Genomic DNA, 21,472 nt, shown 5'->3' with positions numbered 1-21,472 from the left:
AGTACCCTGTTGCAGACCTGTTGGTTGTGAATTTTGTTATTGGCCAAATCTGGACAATCTGTACCTGCATTTTTGGAGTACTATGAATTCTATAGGATTTCAATACTGAACAAGCCCCAGAACAGGGCTGATTTTTGTCATGTTACGAAACCTAAAGATGGTATGGTAACAACGGTTGCCAAAGCCAAAAATATCATGCGAAGTACCTCACTCAAACTAACACACACACTACGCTAGCATACATGTGCATACACATAGGTATTTTAAGCTAACGTTAGCATACTTTTAAAACACCCTTTTAACTATAAGCAATCGTCAACCTGAAATCAACAGCTATCGGTAGTAGCCTAATATAAATTTTAAACAAACCGTAACGGGCTAAATAACTCCATATTGCTATTATCAGTAACTTACCAGGTGCTTCCCGGGAGTTGTTGCCGCCATGACTCAATATGGCAATATGGTCCATCTGCGTCTTGTAAACAAACCGTACATGTCTGAAAGTCGGAAGTTGCGTGCCAGCGGGGGCGCGGCGTGAGCGGGCGCGGCGTGAGCAGGGGGACTGGCGTGAGCGACTGCTGCAAGCTGCATTTGGACCCTTCTCCAAATTGCAGCAGCAGCTTCTCTCATCCCGTGATGTTGAGTCAACTCTAGCCACGCCCCCGAATAAACCATCTGAAACTGCTTGCGTGGGTGACGATTCCGAATCAAAATTAAATACACATTTAATTACACCGTTTATTTGGCATTTTGAGCTGTTAATAATTGTAAAAATATAAAAACAACAACTGGTATTTTAGTGTTCAATACATTTTCTTTTATAGTCTTGTATCGTAATATTGTCCTCAGAATTATTAGCTGAAGAGGTATCACCCAAACAAGTGTTTACCAAACCCGGAAAAGGCGAACTATTTCTGTAAAAGCAATAACCTCCGTGAAGTTATTAGTTTTTTCAGTCGGTCAGTCAAGATGCCATTGTGTTGTGGAGGAATCGGTGATACAAAGGATGCGACGGTGGAGGTGCAGAAGATTTGTGACGAGGTGAGAGGGGAAGGCTGGTTAATAACGACGAACCACCAAATAGCGAATGCGATATTTAGGAATATCCAATGTTTTTCCTCAGATGAAACCCCATGCTGAGCAGAAAACGGGGAGGAATTTTGACGTTTTCACAGCGAAGAATTTCAAGACTCAGGTGGTGGCGGGGACCAACTACTTCATTAAGGTATGAGCCTGGAATGTTTTGTTGGTTAAACTAAGTGCGCAGAATAAATAACATTGTAGTTACAAATGTGTTATTATGTTACGTGCATCATTAAACCTGTACGCGCGTGAAGACACGAGTTATACGTGTTACTCCTCTTGATCCCACTGTCCTCTTACTGTGTCTGGCAGGTCCATGTTGGCGGAGAAGACCATGTTCATCTGCGTGTGTATAAAATGCTGCCTCACGCTGGAGGCAAACTGGAGCTGACAAGTCTACAGGAGTCCAAAGCCCACAGCGACCCCATTGAGTACTTCTAATAACCCGTGACCCCATCGAGTAGCCTATACTCTTGATAATCTAAGTGCCTGCTTTAGCAACATCACTGCTCTATGATGATGCAGACATGGAGGGGACATTTAAATAATGATAGTGTACAGTCTCTAAAGTGTGTGTGCATTTTCTTTACCCAATTAAAGACATTACACTATTGTACTTCATTAATAATTACATGGGAATAAATGTTTCCTTTAATTATATCCATGGCTAGGAATTCAACTTAAAACTTCATAAATACCTTTCAAATCACAAGCTGATTCTTGTGAGTTCCCAGCTATGAGGACTCATGTGTCCAACATTCCTGAGATGTTTCTCTGAAAGCAGTAGAGGCTTGCTGTCATTAACTGAATCAGGTCTCTGAGTCAACAGTTGGGTGTGAGCACTACCTGGGGTTTAGGAGGCCCATATGCTGCACCGACCTTTGATTATTCACTCTTAAAGGGATAGTTCAACCTAGATTCATATTTGGGTGAATTTTGCTTACCCTGAGTTTTTCTTGAAGGCCCATGGAGTGATTTTTCACAACATTCATTATTATACTCTGACCCAGACTGGAATTAGCATTAATGCATTGTCTGTAATTGTGAATTGAATCTCTACATTCAATGAGCAACAAAAGCTTCATTTCAAGTGGAAACCTACTCCAAAACACCATGACTGGTGGAACCATTCAAAGGTTTTTTAAAATAATGTTTTAATTTTTGCTGTAAATCACATTTTCAACTAAACTGATACTTCATATGTTTATCAGTCAGTTTTTATTTTTACTGTAAATGGTATGTGATTATGTCAGGAAGAACATTCGCTGTAACTTAGTGAACAACCCGGAACAACCCGGAACAACCACTCTTGGAGGTGTTCAGGCCAGTTTTGGTTAGTTCTGCTATTATGGTGTCTGTCAGTGTTTTAGCATCTCCTGCATTGGCCATTGCTATAGTAAGAAGGATTTCTGTTGCTTGGTTTTCTACAGATACAAACCGAATTACAATAGATAGGTTTTCACAGCCTGTCGGTTCCCGGGTGCCGTCAACATTTATGGTATACCACAAATCGCCTATTTCATATTGTCACCACACTGCTGAGTTCATTCTGTATGCTGTGACATGTATATGTAGCATTTCGAGGGATAGACAACTGCCTCCCTGTGACATGTCATCAAAAACCTCCGATTTCCCTCTTAAAGGCAACTGGTTCTCTGACAGAAATCTTATCCCATCAATAAGGGAGGAACCGTAATATATTTTTTCAAAGTGTTGAGATTTCCTTGCCTTTCCTCTCACGCTTCTCTCATACCACAACGCCTGGCACATAATATCAACTTTGGAGTTGCATGTCTGTGAAACACCTCCTTTTCACCTGCATGCTTCCAGTCATTGTAGCCCCGGACCACGAAGGTGAGTCCACTGTTCCCTGCGCCATTTTATTGAATTGGCGGCAAGACGCTGTACTCCAACCAGTCTCGGCTATGAAACCATCCACTTACAAATGAATGCTTTTTACAATGACACAATGGGTATTGTTGTAAAATAACTTGCGTTTGTTAATCCCATGATAATCTGGGGAAGCTGTTCCAGGACAGGAGCATCTAGGGGTGGGGGATGGGTGACAGCTTCGGTCTGACCTACTGTAGTACTGCTAGCTGGCGCTGAGCTAGCTACAGCTGCATTGTTAGCGGGTGCACCTCCTCCGCCTTTGTCGATCAGCGATGCCGATGACCTCGAGAAATACCCCACCTCATCTCCTCCCTCTTTCAGGGGCAGACACAGTTGTTGGCTTGGGGGCAGGAAGCCACTTTCGGATGTTGATTTTGGTATTTGATATCTGGCTGGCTCCTCAGCACAAAGCCAATTTTGTGCCCTTCTGGAAGTAATATTCTGCCTGAGAGCTCCAGTTGCCAAACATCAAAACACATCAAACTACTCTCCCCTCCCAAAATTCAAGCAAACATCCCACAGACCTGGGTAGGGTCTTATTGTAAAACTACCAATGCCCTGAGTATTCTCCAAGTGGAATGGAGGCAGTATTTCATTCAGAACTCCCAGGAGAGTTTTTCTGGGCCAGGAGGCCTGAATTTACAATGTGGATGTTTCAACATTTGATAATCTTTTTGTTGATATTTTTATTATATTTATAAATATATACTTTGTACTATTTTCTGTTAAATATAGAGATAAATGGTTTGCACGTGGGACAGCTCTGGAAATCAGTTGGCCAGGTAATGCACCACCTACAAAGAGTGAGGGAGAGAGAGACTGAGTGGAATGGGGGAAAGAGAGAAATTGATTAGTGGACTTGGTGTACAGGTGCTGGTCATAAAATTTGTTTACTTATTTCAGTAATTCCATTGAAAAAGTGAAAACTTGTATATTATATTCATTCATTACACACAGACTGATATACACTCACCTAAAGGATTTTTAGGAACACCATACTAATACTGTGTTTGACCCCCTTTCTCCTTCAGAACTGCCTTAATTCTACGTGGCATTGATTCAACAAGGTGCTGAAAGCATTCTTTAGAAATGTTGGCCCATATTGATAGGATAGCATCTTGCAGTTGATGGAGATTTGTGGGATGCACATCCAGGGCACAAAGCTCCCGTTCCGCCACATCCCAAAGATGCTCTATTGGGTTGAGATCTGGTGACTGTGGGGCCCATTTCAGTATTGTGAACTCATTGTCACATGGTCATGGTCAGAAACAATGCTTAGGTAGGCCGTGGCATTTAAACAATGCCCAATTGGCACTAAGGGGCCTAAAGTGTGCCAAGAAAACATCCCCCGCACCATTACACCACCACCACCAGCCTACACAGTGGTAACAAGGCATGATGGATCCATGTTCTCATTCAGTTTACGCCAAATTCTGACTCTACCATCTGAATGTGTCAACAGAAATCGAGACTCATCAGACCAGGCAACATTCTTCCAGTCTTCAACTGTCCAATTTTGGTGAGCTTGTGCAAATTGTTGCCTCTTTTTCCTATTTGTAGTGGAGATGAGTGGTACCCAGTGGGGTCTTTTGCTTTTGTAGCCCATCCGCCTCAAGGTTGTGCGTGTTGTGGCTTCATAAATGCTTTGCTGCCTACCTCGGTTGTAACAAGTGGTTATTTCAGTCAAAGTTGCTCTTCTATCAGCTTGAATCAGTCGGCCCATTCTCCTCTGACCTCTAGCATCAACAAGGCATTTTTGCCTACAGGACTGCCGCATACTGGATGTTTTTCCCTTTTCACACCATTCTTGGTAAACCCTAGCAATGGGTGTGCATGAAAATCCCAGTAACTGAGCAGATTGTAAAATACTCAGACTGGCCCGTCTGGCACCAACAACCATGCCACGCTCAAAATTGCTTAAATCACCTTTCTTTCCCATTCTGACATTCAGTTTGGAGTTCAGGAGACACACCCCTAAATGCATTGAAGGTGAGTGTATTTCAAATGTTTATTTATTTTAATTGTTATGATTATAACTAACAACTAATTAAAATCCCAAATTCAGTATCTCAGAAAATTTGAATATTGTGAAAAGGTTTAATATTGAAGACACCTGTTGCCACACTCTAATCAGCTAATTAACTCAAAACACCTGCAAAGGCCTTTAAATGGTCTCTCAGTCTAGTTCTGTAGGCAACACAATCATGGGGAATACTGCTGACTTGACAGCTGTCCAAAAGACGACCATTGACATCTTGCACAAGGAGGGCAAGACACAAAAGGTCATTGCTAAAGAGGCTGGCTGTTCACAGAGCTGTGTCCAAGCACATTAAGAGATGCGAAGGGAAGGAAAATATGTTATAGAAAAAAGTGTACAAGCAATAGAGATAACCGCACCCTGGAGAGGATTGTGAAACAAAACCCATTCAAAAATGTGGGGGAGATTCACAAAGAGTGGACTGCAGCTGGAGTCAGTGCTTCAAGAACCACCACGCACAGACGTATGCAAGACATGGGTTTCAGCTGTCGCATTCCTTGTGTAAAGCCACTCAAGACACAGCGTCAGAAGCGTCTCGTCTGGGCTAAAGACAAAAAGGACTTGACTGCTGCTGAGTTATGTTCTCTGATGAAAGTAAATTTTGCATTTCCTTTGGAAATCAAGGTCCCAGAGTCTGGAGGAAGAGAGGAGAGGCACATCATCCATGTTGCTTGAAGTCCAGTGTAAAGTTTCCACAGTCAGTGATGGTTTGGGGTGCCATGTCATCTGCTGGTGTTGGTCCACTTTGTTTTCTGAGGTCCAAGGTCAACGCAGCTATCTACCAGGAAGTTTTAGAGTACATCATGCTTCCTGCTGCTGACCAACTTAATGGAGATGCAGATTTCATTTTCCAACAGGACTTGGCACCTGCACACAGTGCCAAAGCTACCAGTACCTGGTTTAAAGACCATGGTATCCCTGTTCTTAATTGGCCAGCAAACTCGCCTGACCTTAACCCTATAGAAAATCTATGGGGTATTGTGAAGAGGAAGATGCGATACGCCAGACCCAACAATGCAGAAGAGCTGAAGGCCACTATCAGAGCAACCTGGGCTCTCATACCTGAGCAGTGCCACAGACTGATCGACTCCATGCCACGCCGCATTGCTGCGGTAATTCAGGCAAAAGGAGCCCCAATTAAGTATTGAGTATTGAGTGCTGTACATGCTCATACTTTTCATGTTTTGTATTGGTCTTAAGTAATATTCCAATTTTCAGAAATACTGAATTTGGGATTTTCATTAGTTGTCAGTTATAATCATCACAATTAAAAGAAATAAACATTTGAAATATATCAGTCTGTGTGTAATGAATGAACATAATATACAAGTTTCCCTTTTTGACAGAAATAAATCAACTTTTTGATGATATTCTAATTTTATGACCAGCACCTGTATGTGAGCCGACCTGTACCTCTGAATGTCCTATCCAAATCACCCACGGGATCTGATAACGTTTACTTTTCACATGCTTTTGTTATAGTTCGTCCGGTCAAATAGCTACATGGTCTATAACCGTGCATGTGGGATGTCTTACAGTAGTTTAATCATGAACTGCGCTCCACCTCTCACAGTCGCATGGGATGTCGTGAGATATTTTAGTTTAGTAGAACTTCAAACTACACATGCCGAAGAGCGATGAACGCTGAAATAACCTGTCTTTAATGAGGTTTATTAGCTACTTTCAGGATTTTTTCTTCTTATGATATACTTTCGGAAATTGTCGGTATTTTATCACACCGATCCGAAAACCATGGCAATCGAGCCTGATCCAACATTCAACTACATAATGTTATATCCGACCAAGTCGGAAAACGGATCGGATCTCGTATTGACCCGTGAAGACCTCCACCTCTTCAGTGTTAACATGTAGGTTATGACACATAGGCCGAACTATTATTAAATTGTTGAACATTTTAAGTGGCAATCATTTAAGCCTCCATAACTACAACTTCAGCTACTGAAATCAGTGGCGTTACTGTAGTAAGAACCAGGGTATCTTTGGCTCAGTTTCTTCATTGCAGCCTAAGATGTGCATGTTCTTTAACTACAGAAACCAAACATGCACAGTGAATTTGATAACTTTTTTATTGCAGTTGTTCCTAGCGGCCTGCTACATTTGCTTTAGATATTATTTTCAGTAGAGTAAATAATTTGGTAATTGTTGAAAAAACTAAACAAGCTTATTTCTGTAACATTATACTACTATTTTTGTGAGTCATTAAACAGAGTGCTATTATAGTAAACAACAAAGTCCCACCATGATATAGAGATGGAATTTAGACAGAAGGATTCATTAAATGAATCTGTGATGCCATGGTCCTCAGTCGGAAAAGGGTGGCTTGCCCACTTCAGGTTGGTGGAGAGTGCCTGCCTCAAGTGGAGGAGTTTAAGTATCTAGGGGTCTTGTTCACGAGTGAGGGAAGGATGGAACGGGAGATTGACAGACGGATCGGTGCAGCTTCTGCAGTAATGCAGTCGATGTATCGGTCTGTCGTGGTGAAGAAAGAGCTGAGCCGGCAGGCAAAGCTCTCGATTTACCAGTCAATCTACGTTCCTACTCTCACCTATGGTCATGAGCTTTGGGTCATGACCGAAAGGACAAGATCCCGGATACAGGCGGCCGAAATGAGCTTTCTCCGCAGGGTGGCTGGTCGATCCCTTAGAGATAGGGTGAGAAGCTCGGTCACCCGGGAGGAGCTCAGAGTAGAGCCGCTGCTCCTCCACATCGAGAGGGGTCAGCTGAGGTGGCTTGGGCATCTGTTTCGGATGCCTCCGGAACGCCTTCCTGGGAAGGTGTTCCGGTCCCGTCCCACCGGGAGGAGACCCCGGGGAAGACCTAGGACACGCTGGAGGGACTATGTCTCCCGGCTAGAAGAGCTAGAGGAAGTGTTTGGGGAGAGGGAAGTCTGGGCGACCCGGCCCCGGATAAGCGGAAGAAGAAGGATGGATGGAATCTGTGATTCAAATGAAACACATATTTTCAAAGACGTACTGAATGATTCAGTTCACTGTAGTGATTTGAAATGACCATCACCAATGTTAAGCTTATTATCAAGTCCAAACCACACGGCCCAGCCAATTTAGAGCACGGGCATATGTCGTCTGTTTTTGTGACATATGCCACCCCTTCCGACAGACATACGTCATTCATATTTATGACATATGTCACTCACTCCGACAGGCATGCGTCATCCATCTTTGTCATGAGCCAACAACTCCCCAGTTTTCAGTTTCAACACACACCTCTCAAAGGTTCGGCCGCGGGCCAGCTGATATAATTTAGTTTGCATACTGCCAGTTTGAAGTTCCGTCAGCTGTTTCGTCAATATTCAGTCAACAAAATTGAGGCTAGAGCGACAGATTACAGAATTCAGAAGTTTTTTGTTTGATTCTGCTTGCAGTACAGCTTCTGTTGCTTGGGATGCAGTTTCAATTCATGAATTTGGACGATACTAATACCCAGTTGCATCAGAGGTGAATAACGACTCCATGGGCCTCAAGAACAACTCAGGGTAAACAAAATTTCACCCAAATATATAACTGTTAAAAAACTGTATGTTAGAAGGCAAAAAAGCCTAAAATATCTTCAGGCAGTAAATATGGTCTGCATGACGAATACATTTGATTGCAAAATTCGGTGCAGGGTTGAGGTGACTGATTTCACCAGGTAATTTGAGAAAAGTCATTTACAGCTCTAGTAAGATACACTGGTCCAGGTTGGCATATAGTGTTTTTATATATTTTCTTTCAATCTTTCTATCACATCTTTGTATACTACAGGGAGGTTGCTGAGCAGTATTGTATTGGTACCAGACCAAAACTCTGTTACGGTGCTGGAGACAGGATCCTGCCGGCACAGAGCTGGATCTACCAGGTGTTTTTCCTGATTTTAACCACGTCTTATAATGTTCAGGTATGACTATTTCTGGATATCCAACAATTGGCAGATGACGTACCTATTGGTCTATACTGTGAATGTGCACCTCTTTCTCAGTTAAGTCAGACAACCAGACCATTTGAAAACACTTCATTGTTTTAAAAAAAAGGTTTTGTACAATCATGGTAGAAGATAAACAGGGTTGCTGACAGCAGTGGGCTGGACCACGCTCCCTCAGGCTACAGCAGGAGACGTGTGGTTGCTTAGGTCTAGTCCATAGATGAGTCACTGTGGCTCGGTTCTGGATCTGGTTCCAGTCCCAATGCAGTTGTCTGGACCTGCAGCTAAACTCTCAGGAGCAGCTCAGCCCTTCACTGGACTGTAGGAGGCATGTAGTGGATCCGGCACCGCTCACTGAACACCTGTAAACAGCACAGGAGAGGGACAGTAGCGACTGTGTGAGATCTTGTTTTAAGGAAAAAAAAAAAACATCAAATGATGCATTTAGGGAAATGCAAACCGGAAACCGTCATGGTCCTACCTTTAGACTCCTGTCATTAACCACCTCTTCAACATTTAACTCGGACCTCATGAGTTTTAACTGGAGGAGACAAAAACAGGCCTCAACAACAGATTTCATCACCACATCAACACTCAACTGTAACAACATACTTCCAGTTGAACCATGCTCATCGTCCTGAAATGATAAATCAACTAACATCTTCCAATGATGTCACTTTACTGTCTGAACCATTTTCTCCTGACCTGGGAATGCACTTTCATGCATTGCAAACCTTCTTGTTTAGCCAATGCATCACGCTCAGTCAGTCTGGAAGGAGCCACCTTGTGCCTGTGCGTTTACATCACAACAACCGCAGGCTGGTCACATCACAGAGGTGGAGGGAAAGTACCTGAACTTTACTCTCAGAGTCATCAACTCTGGTCCTGGAGGACAGAAACATTTTAGCTATGCATCCTCTCATTTCAAATAAGAGACTGATTCAGACCTGGGACACCAGTAGATAGCAATTAACCATGAGGTAAAAGCACCAATCTGAAGTGTTTAGGCCCTCCAGGATTCAAGTTGAAAAGCCACTTTCTCTATTGACCATCATAGGTGATTTTGACAACACAAGTCTACAGCACTATTAAACACTACAACTATTAAAGGGCCTCAACACACTGCCATCCAGACCATGTCTACAACTATTAAAGGGCCTCAACACACTGCCATCAAGACCATGTCTACAACTATTAAAGGGCCTCAACACACTGCCATCAAGACCAAGTCTACAACTATTAAAGGGCCTCAACACACTGCCATCAAGACCAAGTCTACAACTATTAAAGGGCCTCAACACACTGCCATCAAGACCAAGTCTACAACTATTAAAGGGCCTCAACACACTGCCATCCAGACCATTTCTACAACTATTAAAGGGCCTCAACACACTGCCATCCAGACCATGTCTACAACTATTAAAGGGCCTCAACACACTGCCATCAAGACCAAGTCTACAACTATTAAAGGGCCTCAACACACTGCCATCAAGACCATGTCTACAACTAATAAAGGGCCTCAACACACTGCCATCAAGACCATGTCTACAACTATTAAAGGGCCTCAACACACTGCCATCAAGACCATGTCTACAACTATTAAAGGGCCTCAACACACTGCCATCAAGACCAAGTCTACAACTATTAAAGGGCCTCAACACACTGCCATCAAGACCAAGTCTACAACTATTAAAGGGCCTCAACACACTGCCATCAAGACCATGTCTACAACTATTAAAGGGCCTCAACACACTGCCATCAAGACCATGTCTACAACTATTAAAGGGCCTCAACACACTGCCATCAAGACCATGTCTATAACTATTAAAGGGCCTCAACACACTGCCATCAAGACCATGTCTACAACTATTAAAGGGCCTCAACACACTGCCATCAAGACCATGTCTACAACTATTAAAGGGCCTCAACACACTGCCATCAAGACCATGTCTACAACTATTAAAGGGCCTCAACACACTGCCATCAAGACCAAGTCTACAACTATTAAAGGGCCTCAACACACTGCCATCAAGACCATGTCTACAACTATTAAAGGGCCTCAACACACTGCCATCAAGACCATGTCTACAACTATTAAAGGGCCTCAACACACTGCCATCAAGACCATGTCTACAACTATTAAAGGGCCTCAACACACTGCCATCAAGACCATGTCTACAACTATTAAAGGGCCTCAACACACTGCCATCAAGACCATGTCTACAACTATTAAAGGGCCTCAACACACTGCCATCAAGACCAAGTCTACAACTATTAAAGGGCCTCAACACACTGCCATCAAGACCATGTCTACAACTATTAAAGGGCCTCAACACACTGCCATCAAGACCAAGTCTACAACTATTAAAGGGCCTCAACACACTGCCATCAAGACCATGTCTACAACTATTAAAGGGCCTCAACACACTGCCATCAAGACCATGTCTACAACTATTAAAGGGCCTCAACACACTGCCATCAAGACCAAGTCTACAACTATTAAAGGGCCTCAACACACTGCCATCAAGACCATGTCTACAACTATTAAAGGGCCTCAACACACTGCCATCACGACCATGTCTACAACTATTAAAGGGCCTCAACACACTGCCATCACGGTATAGAAGTGTATGTCCTGTGTTACCATGGAGAGGTATAGGCCTTGTGTTGCAATGGAAATGTATAGAAGTGTAGTGTTGGTCCTGTTACCATGGAAATGTATAGAAGTGTAGTGTAGGTCCTGTGTTACCATGGAGACATGCATTACCTTGGTTTGTTCCTTCCTGAGTAGTCTGAGGGTTGTCATGTTGTCGCTGTCCTTGGCTCTCTCCTCTCTCAGTTGGCTCACTACTTCAGAGGTCCTGGCAATACACGTTTTAATAGCTCTGTCCCTGCTCAAGTGGGCCTCCAACAACTGGAACAGAACACACATACACAGGCATGAGTGTCCTGTGATAAAAACACCACTATTTTGGATGCAACTTAGTGAATGATTGACATTGATTGGCCTCTGAGGGTGGCACTAACTTTAAGTCATGTTCCTAAACACATTTTACCTAAATAGTAAAACGCGTGTCCAATCACAAAACAAGTCTTACTCACAGACTCATAGAGCTGTTTGCATGTCTGGGAGGCGTCCACTCTGCTGGAGAAGGAGGCGGTCGGCACTGTGGTGTTGAGAGAATGGACGATCCGGTCATCAATGCTACGCATCGTCTTCAGGACCTCCTGGGTTTAGGGAGGGTCAAAGATAAACAGACCACTAGAGATTATTTTGCTGTATTCATGAGCGATCTGTTTGCTGCCTACGGTCAGATGATCTAGGTAAGGGAAAAGGCATGTAGCACAGTTTATCACAATTAATTTCAAATTTAACTCACAGAAATAGGGCTGCAAATAACTATTTTGATAATGGATGAATTTGTCAATTACTACTTAGATTATACCGATATACACATTCATTCCAGAATTAAATGCAGATGTTTTTTTTTAAATAACTTTTTTTCCCTAATCTTGCACAATTCTCTATTCAAAACAACTTCAAATACCAGTTATATGTATTGTTTTAGCATTGATACCTAACTCCAAGGTGTGCTTAATAAACAGGTATAGTTGAGACAAAAAAAAGAAATAGGAAAGTTCAAAGAAAAAGTTCACAAAAACAATCTTATAGCATGTAGCTTTAACTGTATTACACAGACAACATCACTAAAATAAAAGATTTGAGGATTCATTTTAATTAAAGTTTCTATAGTGGAGAAATCTTAGCGACTTCGACACTCGTCGCATGATCCATCAGTAAGAGTAATGCTTTTAGGTACAGTAAGTTTGACTATAAACAAATTCCACCGGCAAGAGTAGACCACCATTTTGGTGGCGCTAACATTCTGTAAATACGCAGATAAACCGTGCATTCTAGATGAGGGGTGTCTCACTTCAGCACACAAATCAAGGTAAAAAAAAGTTGATAATGAAACTCCACTCCATCTATCGTGCTAATCCCTCTTCAACCTCTATCTTCATCCCCTCATGCTGCAAATTCAACTTAGCACATTTTCTGTCTTAAATCTTCAATTTAAATCACAGGCCTTTTCATTGGATTAGCCACAGCACTCGACATTTTTTCAATCTAATTTTTTTGCTGTTTCTCACATAGATCCAACTAATCGATAATTAGATGGCAGCAAATGTAGTTTCCATGATAGATGCCACTCCGAGTAGTCGCTCTAAAGAGTGTCTGCAAAATGACATAAATGTAAAACATGAATGTCCAAAGGTGTGTACCGCTCTCTGCAGAAGGACAAGTCATGCAACGGTGGGTGTCTTTATTTGAAACCTATATATTCTCCAGTATTTCCTCTTTGCATTTTCTAGAAAACAACAAATTGCCTTTGGTTAAAATGTATTATCTTTAGAAGTAATCATAGTCATATAAATGCAATATATTAAGATGGGCAAGTTGTCATTACCATATGATTGAGACATCTTAAGTGCTGCTGTCGGAATACTAGTTGTGACGGCAAGTATGAATGTGCCATTCTGGAGGAGCTTGACTACTTGTGCAACCTGAATGGGCTGCAGGTACCGCCTCCTGTTACCAGTAGTGACAAGGACACTAGCAAAATGCTGAACTAGAGAAGAATCAGTCAGGAAGGATAAGGAGAGCAATTGTCTGTGGCCACCACCTGCAAAACCATTCCCTTTTTGGGGGTTGTCTTGCTGTTGCCTCTCCGGTGCACCTGTTGTCACTTTCATTTGCACTAAAACAGGTGACAGTGATGAACAATTACTTACGCTTCCTAACTGGACAGATTGATCCCTGAAGGTTAATTAACTTGGTGTTATATAGTGTGATGATTACATGTTTGAGCAGCGTATATTAGAAGCAACATGTAGATGCTGTGGTCTCAGTCAGCCTGCCAAGTTAAGAACTTCAGCTATTCAACATTTATGGCAGTGAAAAAGGTGGGAATGTTGTTCTTTAATATTATTTATTTAATGAAACTGTAACACATCTAGTATCCATTGTTTTGTTGTTGGTGAGTAGCCCACCCCGGAAAGTTGAGAATTACTTGACGAGAGCAGCATAGTGTAATGTGGGTGAATAAATAATAGGTGCCACATGACCATTCCGTTATGTACTGTAGGTTGCACCATCTAATAGGGAATTGCATTACACTGATGTAATAGCTGAGTGCATTCAAAGTACAGTAATGGAAGATGTAAACTTTTGGTCATTTAGCATTCGCTTATATACAGAGCGACTTAACATTCAGTGCATGTCCATATTTTACTTTTTAAATCGTTCTATTTTGACTTATCAAAATAATTTATGTAATAATGTACTTATGACATATAAAACGAAGAAAGGTTTGAGATAGCTAGCAAGCTACACAGGTCCATGCAAGTTGGGGGTCACTCATTCAATCTGATCACGAGGCGCCGAAATAACCTACTTTTAACAAAAACGTGTGATTAACGGTTGGGGTGGCTCGTGGATGTCACCCCAAAATGCCCTTTACGGAATACAAAAGAGACGCCAGTGTTACCTGAAACATTGAAAAGTCCTCACAGTTTAAAGTTCCATTGGGTGCCGCCATAGTGGAATACAAGGTCCTCCACTCTCAAAACGAGATATATCTGCCCTGCCCAAATGCCTGGATGAAATACAGAAATATAAAATGACTTTCTAAAAACGATTTTAAACCGATGATAACATTATATACAAATGCACCTATGAGTTAATTGCAGTTAAAGTTTTTTTCAGCAAAGATTAGTCAACAATTTCTTAGGCAAAATTATTTCTAATAGGCCACCCTTTCGAGTTCCATGTGTTTTCACTATAGATAATTTATTTCTGAAGTGGACGCAAAGACACTAAATAGGCAAACCTTTTTTAAATTAAAATATCTGTACTAGGTTCCTTTGTTTTAAACATGTTTTATTGAACAGGCACGGACGAGCACTCTGTGCTCAAGTAAATACAGGGTCCTTCTTATTAGCTTCATGCCGGCAACATTAGAGATTCTGTAGCAACAATAAGACTTCCGGTTTTCGGATTTTGCCTTCAAAATAGAAATCCGCGTTAAAACGCGATTTTAATAATATTAAATTTATACATTTTGACACTTTTTTCTTAGTGTGTATGGTAAACATTTATTTTAGGAAATGTTCAAGAGAGTCGATAGAATAATTATATGCAAAGAAATCAAGGGGCACTGAGTATTTGCAATTGTTGCTAGCAATTTACTCCACCCATCCTAGATCCTATTGGCCACAATGTAACTCAATGCATATGAAATATACACTCAACTAAAGGATTATTAGGAACACCTGTTCAATTTCTCATGAATGCAATTATCTAATCAACCAATCACATGGCAGTTGCTTCAATGCATTTAGGGGTGTGGTCCTGGTCAAGACAATCTCCTGAACTCCAAACTGAATGTCAGAATGGGAAAGAAAGGTGATTTAAGCAATTTTGAGCAAAAATGCCTTGTTGATGCTAGAGGTCAGAGGAGAATGGGCCGACTGATTCAAGCTGATAGAAGAGCAACTTTGACGGAAATAACCACTTGTTACAACCGAGGTATGCGGCAAAGCATTTGTGAAGCCACAACACGCACAACCTTGAGGCGGATGGGCTACAACAGCAGAAGACCCCAACGGGTACCACTCATCTCCACTACAAATAGGAAAAAGAGGCTACAATTTGCACGAGCTCACCAAAATTGGACAGTTGAAGACTGGAAGAATGTTGCCTGGTCTGATGAGTCTCGATTTCTGTTGACACATTCAGATGGTAGAGTCAGAATTTGGCGTAAACAGAATGAGAACATGGATCCACCCTTGGAATGTGTTTTAACACCCACTTTTTATCGAAATTACTCTTAAATATGATCATATTTGAATTGTCAATGTTTTGAGAGGTACATGTTCTCAAACAATTAATAAACTCAATTTATCTCAGTTTTTAAGTAATTCGTTGGTCTCTTTTATTTTGAATTCCAGATTTTCGTCACGCGGAAGTGTTTCTTTAATGTTGCTCACAAGACACAGGTGTCCTTATTTCCCTGCCCTGTTCCGCCCCCTACCCAGTCGCTGTTACGTAATATGTAACGTACGTCTGCTTGACTTTCAACAGGAACATTTTGGCAAGCTTTAATGACATAACGTTGCTTTAAAACCTTTCAACATGAACTTCATCAGATCCCACAATGTCATTGGCACGGCCATATGTGAGTATTCTTTGTTGTATTTGTTTTGTGCTATTTAAACCTAGCTAACTATGATTTGGTGTGACAACAATCACGTACATCCACACTGCCAACATGCCAACTGTCGAGCCCAGTTTGTGGTAACAAGCCCATGGCATAGTACAGAGGCATGATTAATAGTTAGGATATGTTGTCTTTCACAAAACAAATGATTGTTTTCAAACTGCCGTAAAAGTGCAGTAACTACAGTAAAATGTCACATTTTGGACTGCGTAATTGCTTACAAACGGCAGTTTTACCTGTGTCATTGTTGTAAGGAACAAATGTATGTTGAATGTATCCCAAACACAATCGCGTCATATTCCTGCTATGCCGCAGGTTTCTTACCACACTGGTGTGCTCAACAAAGCGTGTGTGTCATGTGTCAAACTAGGCTAGCCACAGTTTTAATTAAAGTTCACTAATGTTTTAAATGTGGCCTAATTTTGTAAGTCCGATTTGGGCTTGCTGATTAGAATGCTTATTTTATTTTATCGTCTGTGTGGCTTATTGAACCATGAATGTCATTGTTAAATGCTCCTTCTATTTGATTTAGTGGTATACATTTGTCGGTCAAAATGGGATTTTGAAGTAATGTTCGTTTGACAGTTTTGGAGGATTTTATACCAGTAATAAAAAGGAATTAATAACTCTGCAAAAAATATGCACACACGGCATGATACTACCCCGAGAAGCCTTCAAGCAATTATCCGAGAGGATCTTTTAGGTTTGATGACATTATTACTTCTCAACATTATGATTAGTTAGCTGTCTCTGTAAAAGGAGCCTTTTGAAAAGCGCTAATTAAAAATGACGTCTGGGGAAAAAAGACATCAGTCTCCACCCTACACAAACAAGGAGGAAATGGGCTAGTCTAAATTAATGTCTTAGTGGTGCTGGCTTGCCCTATCAGGATGTTAAACACAGGTTATGCATGGTCTGTGAGTTTGAGCCAAAACATTCACACATGACCATCAGTCATATTATTCATATCTAAACTCAATATACTACCATGCGTGAAGGTGCAGAGAAGCTTTTTCTACCATAATAATGTACCTGTTATTTAGTAGCTCATGATCTGTGAGCCTAGTAGCCTAAAAATCTGTCATATTATAACTTAAACAAAAATAATTCCAGCATTACATTCCTGTGAACCTGAGATCTGCCCATTCTTAGTCCGTTAGCAAATGTTGGTGCAATAACATTAAATAGTTGCATTGTCTATAGTTTCCATCCCATATTTTTTTCCTGCATCCTTGTATTTCAATATATTGCAAAGGCGTGTTTCAGCTGCCAGCTGTTCAGTATTGCGAAACTCAATCTGCAACTCCATAATCTGATATTTGCAACATGTTTTGTCTGATTTAGGGTCATAAGTCTCTTACTACACGAGAGAAGAGGGGAGGAATATATGAACAATGCTGCATAATATCTGATTAGCTGATGTTATTATTCATCTGATATTTTTGTGAATGGAATTTACATAACCAAAAGTTAAGGTTCTCAGCCTCGTCTGGCTCTTGTTTGGGCTATAGTTGGACCAGTTTAACTCCTGGTCTATAATGACATCCAAACATGTTGAACAATAGAAAGCACCAGCTGATTGTTGAGCCATGGTAGTAGAGATGTTGGCTGTAGTCTGTGTCAAGGAAGCCAGTGCGTTGGGGTGGAGGATTCAGGTCTGGTCTGACTGACCGATGTGCTGTTTTCCTTACAGATCAATGGAGCGGACAGGTCGTAGGTCGTAGCCGAGCTCTGGCAGAGCTGGGTGGTCGAAGTGGGGGGTTGGCAGGTCTGAGGAGGATGTGTAGTAAACCTCAGCCAGAAAACCCAGAGGCTTCACCAGTAGCCCCCACGCATGGTATGACCCCAACATTACCATTCTTATTGGATAAAAAGGCAGCCACACATCAGTCATCATGACAGCAAAATAAGACCAATATAATATGAAGTTTCAAGATGATCTCTGAGCATGTTCTTACTGGAGTGGGGTTCATGATGCCTGGCATATTTACTGTATAACGCTGCTATACCTTCCTGGAGGTTCTCTCCAAACCCTGTTATGACTAAACTGATTTCTTTTTATCCATCTTATTACTAGAATAGGTTGTGCTAAATTAGGGTTAGTGAGACAACCCCTAGGACAGTAGATCTCCAGAAACTGGATTAAGTAGCTCAGCTGAATGTGTATATTTTCATCTAGAGCCCAATAATCTTCTTCACCAAGTGGTAGTGGAAAGCCCACAGAACAGAATTCAAAAGATCAGTGTTTACCTCCATTTGATAGTAAATCTAATTTTCAACCACCTATTCTTGCATGATTTATTTTACCTAGACAAAAGCATAGAAGTCAAACAAAGATGTCTGTCAACAAAACATCAACTACATTTTACCACGCCATCACAGCGGTTGTGATGTCCTCATTACTGCTCAACTGGAAAAAACCTGAATGGAGATGTATCAGAGCCCTTAAGTGGCCACAGTAAATAGTTACATCACACACACATGTTCATTTTGGATTGATCTGCAAGTGGCAATGAATTGCCAATATAAGCTGCATACATTTTCCTACCTCAAAATGTAAATATTTAAATTAACCATTTCAAAATGTAGATGGCTCCAACAGTACTGCCCAGGATTTCAGATACTAAAACATGCAGATTAAAACATGTCTTCTAATGAAGTGTGTAGTGTAATCCATGATGCTGTGCTCAAAGTATTTCCTGTAAGACCTCTAACAAATATTTCTCCAATCAGCATGACATTTCACTGACTGGCATTAGTCACATAAACGGAGCTCCCCAATGTTGTTTTCACTGACTGGCATTAGTCACACATGGAGGTTACCCAATGTTGTTTTCACTGTGACAGAAAATGTGTTTTTCACGTAGATAATCGTAACTTCACCAAGTTCATCAAACTGCATTAGTGTGGGAGACTAATTTAACTAGATGACCCCGCTCTCCGAGACAGTCCAACAATAACTACCCCCCCCCCCCCAAAAAAAACAAAACAACAACCGTCCAGCCATTAACTGTCCTCTTCTCTCCAAGCCCCCCGTCCAGCCATTAACTGTCCCCTCTTGTCTCCCAGCCCCCCGTCCAGGCTTTAAACTGCCTGGCTACAGACCTTCTCCAATGGACCAGAGGATTCTAGTCTGGTCTGGACGCTACAAGACCCCAGACCAGATCCCAGACTTGGTATCGTAAGTGGAAACTCCCTGTTTATACCAAACCTCCCCGTCTCTGTAGCAGGGTTTGTTCTGTGTAATTAGCAGAAATGACCAACTGTCACAAGCCCCCCCCCCCCCCCCCCCCCCTTAACTCGAAGACGTGTGGAGAGAAATATGTTTAGAAGCCTGGTTATGTTTATTATGACTTATGTCTTTCGTTTCAGATTTGAGACACTGGATGCAGCCCGGAACAAATTGAGGGTAAAGGCGTGCTATGGGATGATAGTCATTACAATCCTCGCCTGCCTAATCACTGTCATCATGGGCAAGAGGGTGAGTTACATCTGGTTACACTAGAGGGCTATGCACATCATTGACTGGGATGTGCCTTCTGAAAAGCAATTTCCTGTGAAAAACCTGATCTGTGGTATTCCCCAGGCTGCTGGCAGAAATGAGTCTCTCACAGCCCTGAACATGGAGAAGAAGGCAAGATGGAGGGAGGAGGCCAAGATTGCAAGAGAGGAGGAAGCAGCGGCAGGTGCTGTTGTTCTGGCTGAGAAGTCTCAGTGAGGAAGACCCTACCCCCTCCGAAACATCGCCCCCCCTGTTGGTCCCACTGACAGTTGATGCAGTCTGTTGTCATAGTGTGAGCTGTTTCTTCAATGCCGTGTGTTTATGCTAAAATTATTTTCCACATAGTTTATTTGGAATTTATTAAATGTTGAATTGCTGGGGAATTATATTCTTTAAAGAGAGTTTCAGAAGTGTTATAAAATTATTAACAAGGTCCTGCTGCCCTTGCTTCATGGGGATGCTGGCTCCACCAAATGGGTGTCAGGATTTGACTGGGCTGAGTGGGAGTTACTCCTGTAGAGGTCAGCCAAGAGACCAGAGGTGGCAAAATGAAGACCGTGGGTAGGGATGTAGGGTGCAACCTGGAATTTTCATTTTAGCCAGAATAGCTGAAATATTTTCACTTGTGTGGACATACTTTGTGTAGAACAACAAGTAGAACTCTGCCTTGTGGCCTTTATACACTCACCTAAAGGATTATTAGGAACACCTGTTCAATTTCTCATTAATGCAATTATCTAATCAACCAATCACATGGCAGTTGCTTCAATGCATTTAGGGGTGTGGTCCTGGTCAAGACAATCTCCTGAACTCCAAACTGAATGTCAGAATGGGAAAGAAAGGTGATTTAAGCAATTCTGAGCGTGGCATGGTTGTTGGTGCCAGACGGGCCGGTCTGAGTATTTCACAATCTGCTCAGTTACTGGGATTTTCACGCACAACCATTTCTAGGGTTTACAAAGAATGGTGTGAAAAGGGAAAAACATCCAGTATGCGGCAGTCCTGTGGGCGAAAATGCCTTGTTGATGCTAGAGGTCAGAGGAGAATGGGCCGACTGATTCAAGCTGATAGAAGAGCAACTTTGACGGAAATAACCACTTGTTACAACCGAGGTATGCGGCAAAGCATTTGTGAAGCCACAACACGCACAACCTTGAGGCGGATGGGCTACAACAGCAGAAGACCCCACCGGGTACCACTCATCTCCACTACAAATAGGAAAAAAAGGCTACAATTTGCACGAGCTCACCAAAATTGGACAGTTGAAGACTGGAAGAATGTTGCCTGGTCTGATGAGTCTCGATTTCTGTTGAGACATTCAGATGGTAGAGTCAGAATTTGGGGTAAACAGAATTAGAACATGGATCCATCATGCCTTGTTACCACTGTGCAGGCTGCTGGTGGTGGTGTAATGGTGTGGGGGATGTTTTCTTGGCACACTTTAGGCCCCTTAGTGCCAATTGGGCATTGTTTAAATGCCACGGCCTACCTGAGCATTGTTTCTGACCATGTCCATCCCTTTATGACCACCATGTACCCATCCTCTGATGGCTACTTCCAGCAGGATAATGCACCATGTCAAAAAGCTCGAATCATTTCAAATTGGTTTCTTGAACATGACAATGAGTTCACAATACTGAAATGGCCCCCACAGTCACCAGATCTCAACCCAATAGAGCATCTTTGGGATGTGGTGGAACGGGAGCTTCGTGCCCTGGATGTGCATCCCACAAATCT

The 21,472-nt window shown here is 42.0% G+C and overlaps 3 protein-coding genes across 5 annotated transcripts; 2 read left to right on the top strand and 1 right to left on the bottom strand.

The window, feature by feature from the left end:
- The first annotated feature begins 860 nt into the window (after nucleotides 1–860).
- LOC105007513 (cystatin-B-like) lies at nucleotides 861–1,699 on the top strand. The gene is made up of 3 exons (XM_010866475.5): nucleotides 861–1,041; nucleotides 1,124–1,225; nucleotides 1,396–1,699. The coding sequence occupies exons 1-3, from the start codon at nucleotides 970–972 to the stop codon at nucleotides 1,522–1,524; spliced, it is 303 nt and encodes a 100-aa protein (XP_010864777.1). The 5' UTR covers nucleotides 861–969; the 3' UTR covers nucleotides 1,525–1,699.
- Nucleotides 1,700–9,028: 7,329 nt separating this feature from the next.
- On the bottom strand, nucleotides 9,029–14,553 carry ccdc58 (coiled-coil domain containing 58). 3 transcript variants are annotated; one of them, NM_001304018.1, is given in 5 exon segments: nucleotides 9,029–9,315; nucleotides 9,435–9,494; nucleotides 11,721–11,867; nucleotides 12,056–12,181; nucleotides 14,503–14,553. In NM_001304018.1, coding segments are annotated over 5 exon segments (435 nt in total). In that variant the 3' UTR covers nucleotides 9,029–9,264.
- Nucleotides 13,820–20,136, top strand: fam162a (family with sequence similarity 162 member A). The gene is made up of 6 exons (XM_020041914.2): nucleotides 13,820–13,918; nucleotides 16,098–16,191; nucleotides 17,927–18,070; nucleotides 19,303–19,414; nucleotides 19,606–19,714; nucleotides 19,820–20,136. Exons 2-6 carry the CDS (start codon nucleotides 16,149–16,151, stop codon nucleotides 19,949–19,951), a joined length of 540 nt encoding a protein of 179 aa, XP_019897473.1. The 5' UTR covers nucleotides 13,820–13,918; nucleotides 16,098–16,148; the 3' UTR covers nucleotides 19,952–20,136.
- The last annotated feature ends 1,336 nt before the right edge of the window (nucleotides 20,137–21,472 follow it).

The sequence above is a fragment of the Esox lucius genome, chromosome 21, assembly GCF_011004845.1.
Source record: "Esox lucius isolate fEsoLuc1 chromosome 21, fEsoLuc1.pri, whole genome shotgun sequence".
Classification (NCBI taxonomy): domain Eukaryota; kingdom Metazoa; phylum Chordata; class Actinopteri; order Esociformes; family Esocidae; genus Esox; species Esox lucius.
Note: the sequence above shows the minus strand (reverse complement) of the source record. Positions and strands in the feature narration are given on the sequence as shown.

Excerpts from the sequence above, each read along its gene's own strand:
- ccdc58 (XM_010866477.5), bottom strand. The coding sequence starts at position 13,491 with ATGGCACATTCATACTTGCCGTCACAACTAGTATTCCGACAGCAGCAC. Across the intron at positions 11,868-12,055 it reads GCAAACAGCTCTATGAGTCT|TTGTTGGAGGCCCACTTGAG; the intron begins GTGAGTAAGACT and ends GTTCTGTTCCAG. Across the intron at positions 9,316-9,434 it reads TTAATGACAGGAGTCTAAAG|GTGTTCAGTGAGCGGTGCCG; the intron begins GTAGGACCATGA and ends TGCTGTTTACAG.
- fam162a (XM_020041914.2), top strand. The coding sequence starts at position 16,149 with ATGAACTTCATCAGATCCCACAATGTCATTGGCACGGCCATAT. Across the intron at positions 16,192-17,926 it reads TGTCATTGGCACGGCCATAT|ATCAATGGAGCGGACAGGTC; the intron begins GTGAGTATTCTT and ends TTTTCCTTACAG. Across the intron at positions 18,071-19,302 it reads ACCAGTAGCCCCCACGCATG|CCCCCCGTCCAGGCTTTAAA; the intron begins GTATGACCCCAA and ends CTTGTCTCCCAG.
- LOC105007513 (XM_010866475.5), top strand. The coding sequence starts at position 970 with ATGCCATTGTGTTGTGGAGGAATCGGTGATACAAAGGATGCGACGGTG. Across the intron at positions 1,042-1,123 it reads TGCAGAAGATTTGTGACGAG|ATGAAACCCCATGCTGAGCA; the intron begins GTGAGAGGGGAA and ends GTTTTTCCTCAG. Across the intron at positions 1,226-1,395 it reads GGACCAACTACTTCATTAAG|GTCCATGTTGGCGGAGAAGA; the intron begins GTATGAGCCTGG and ends TGTGTCTGGCAG.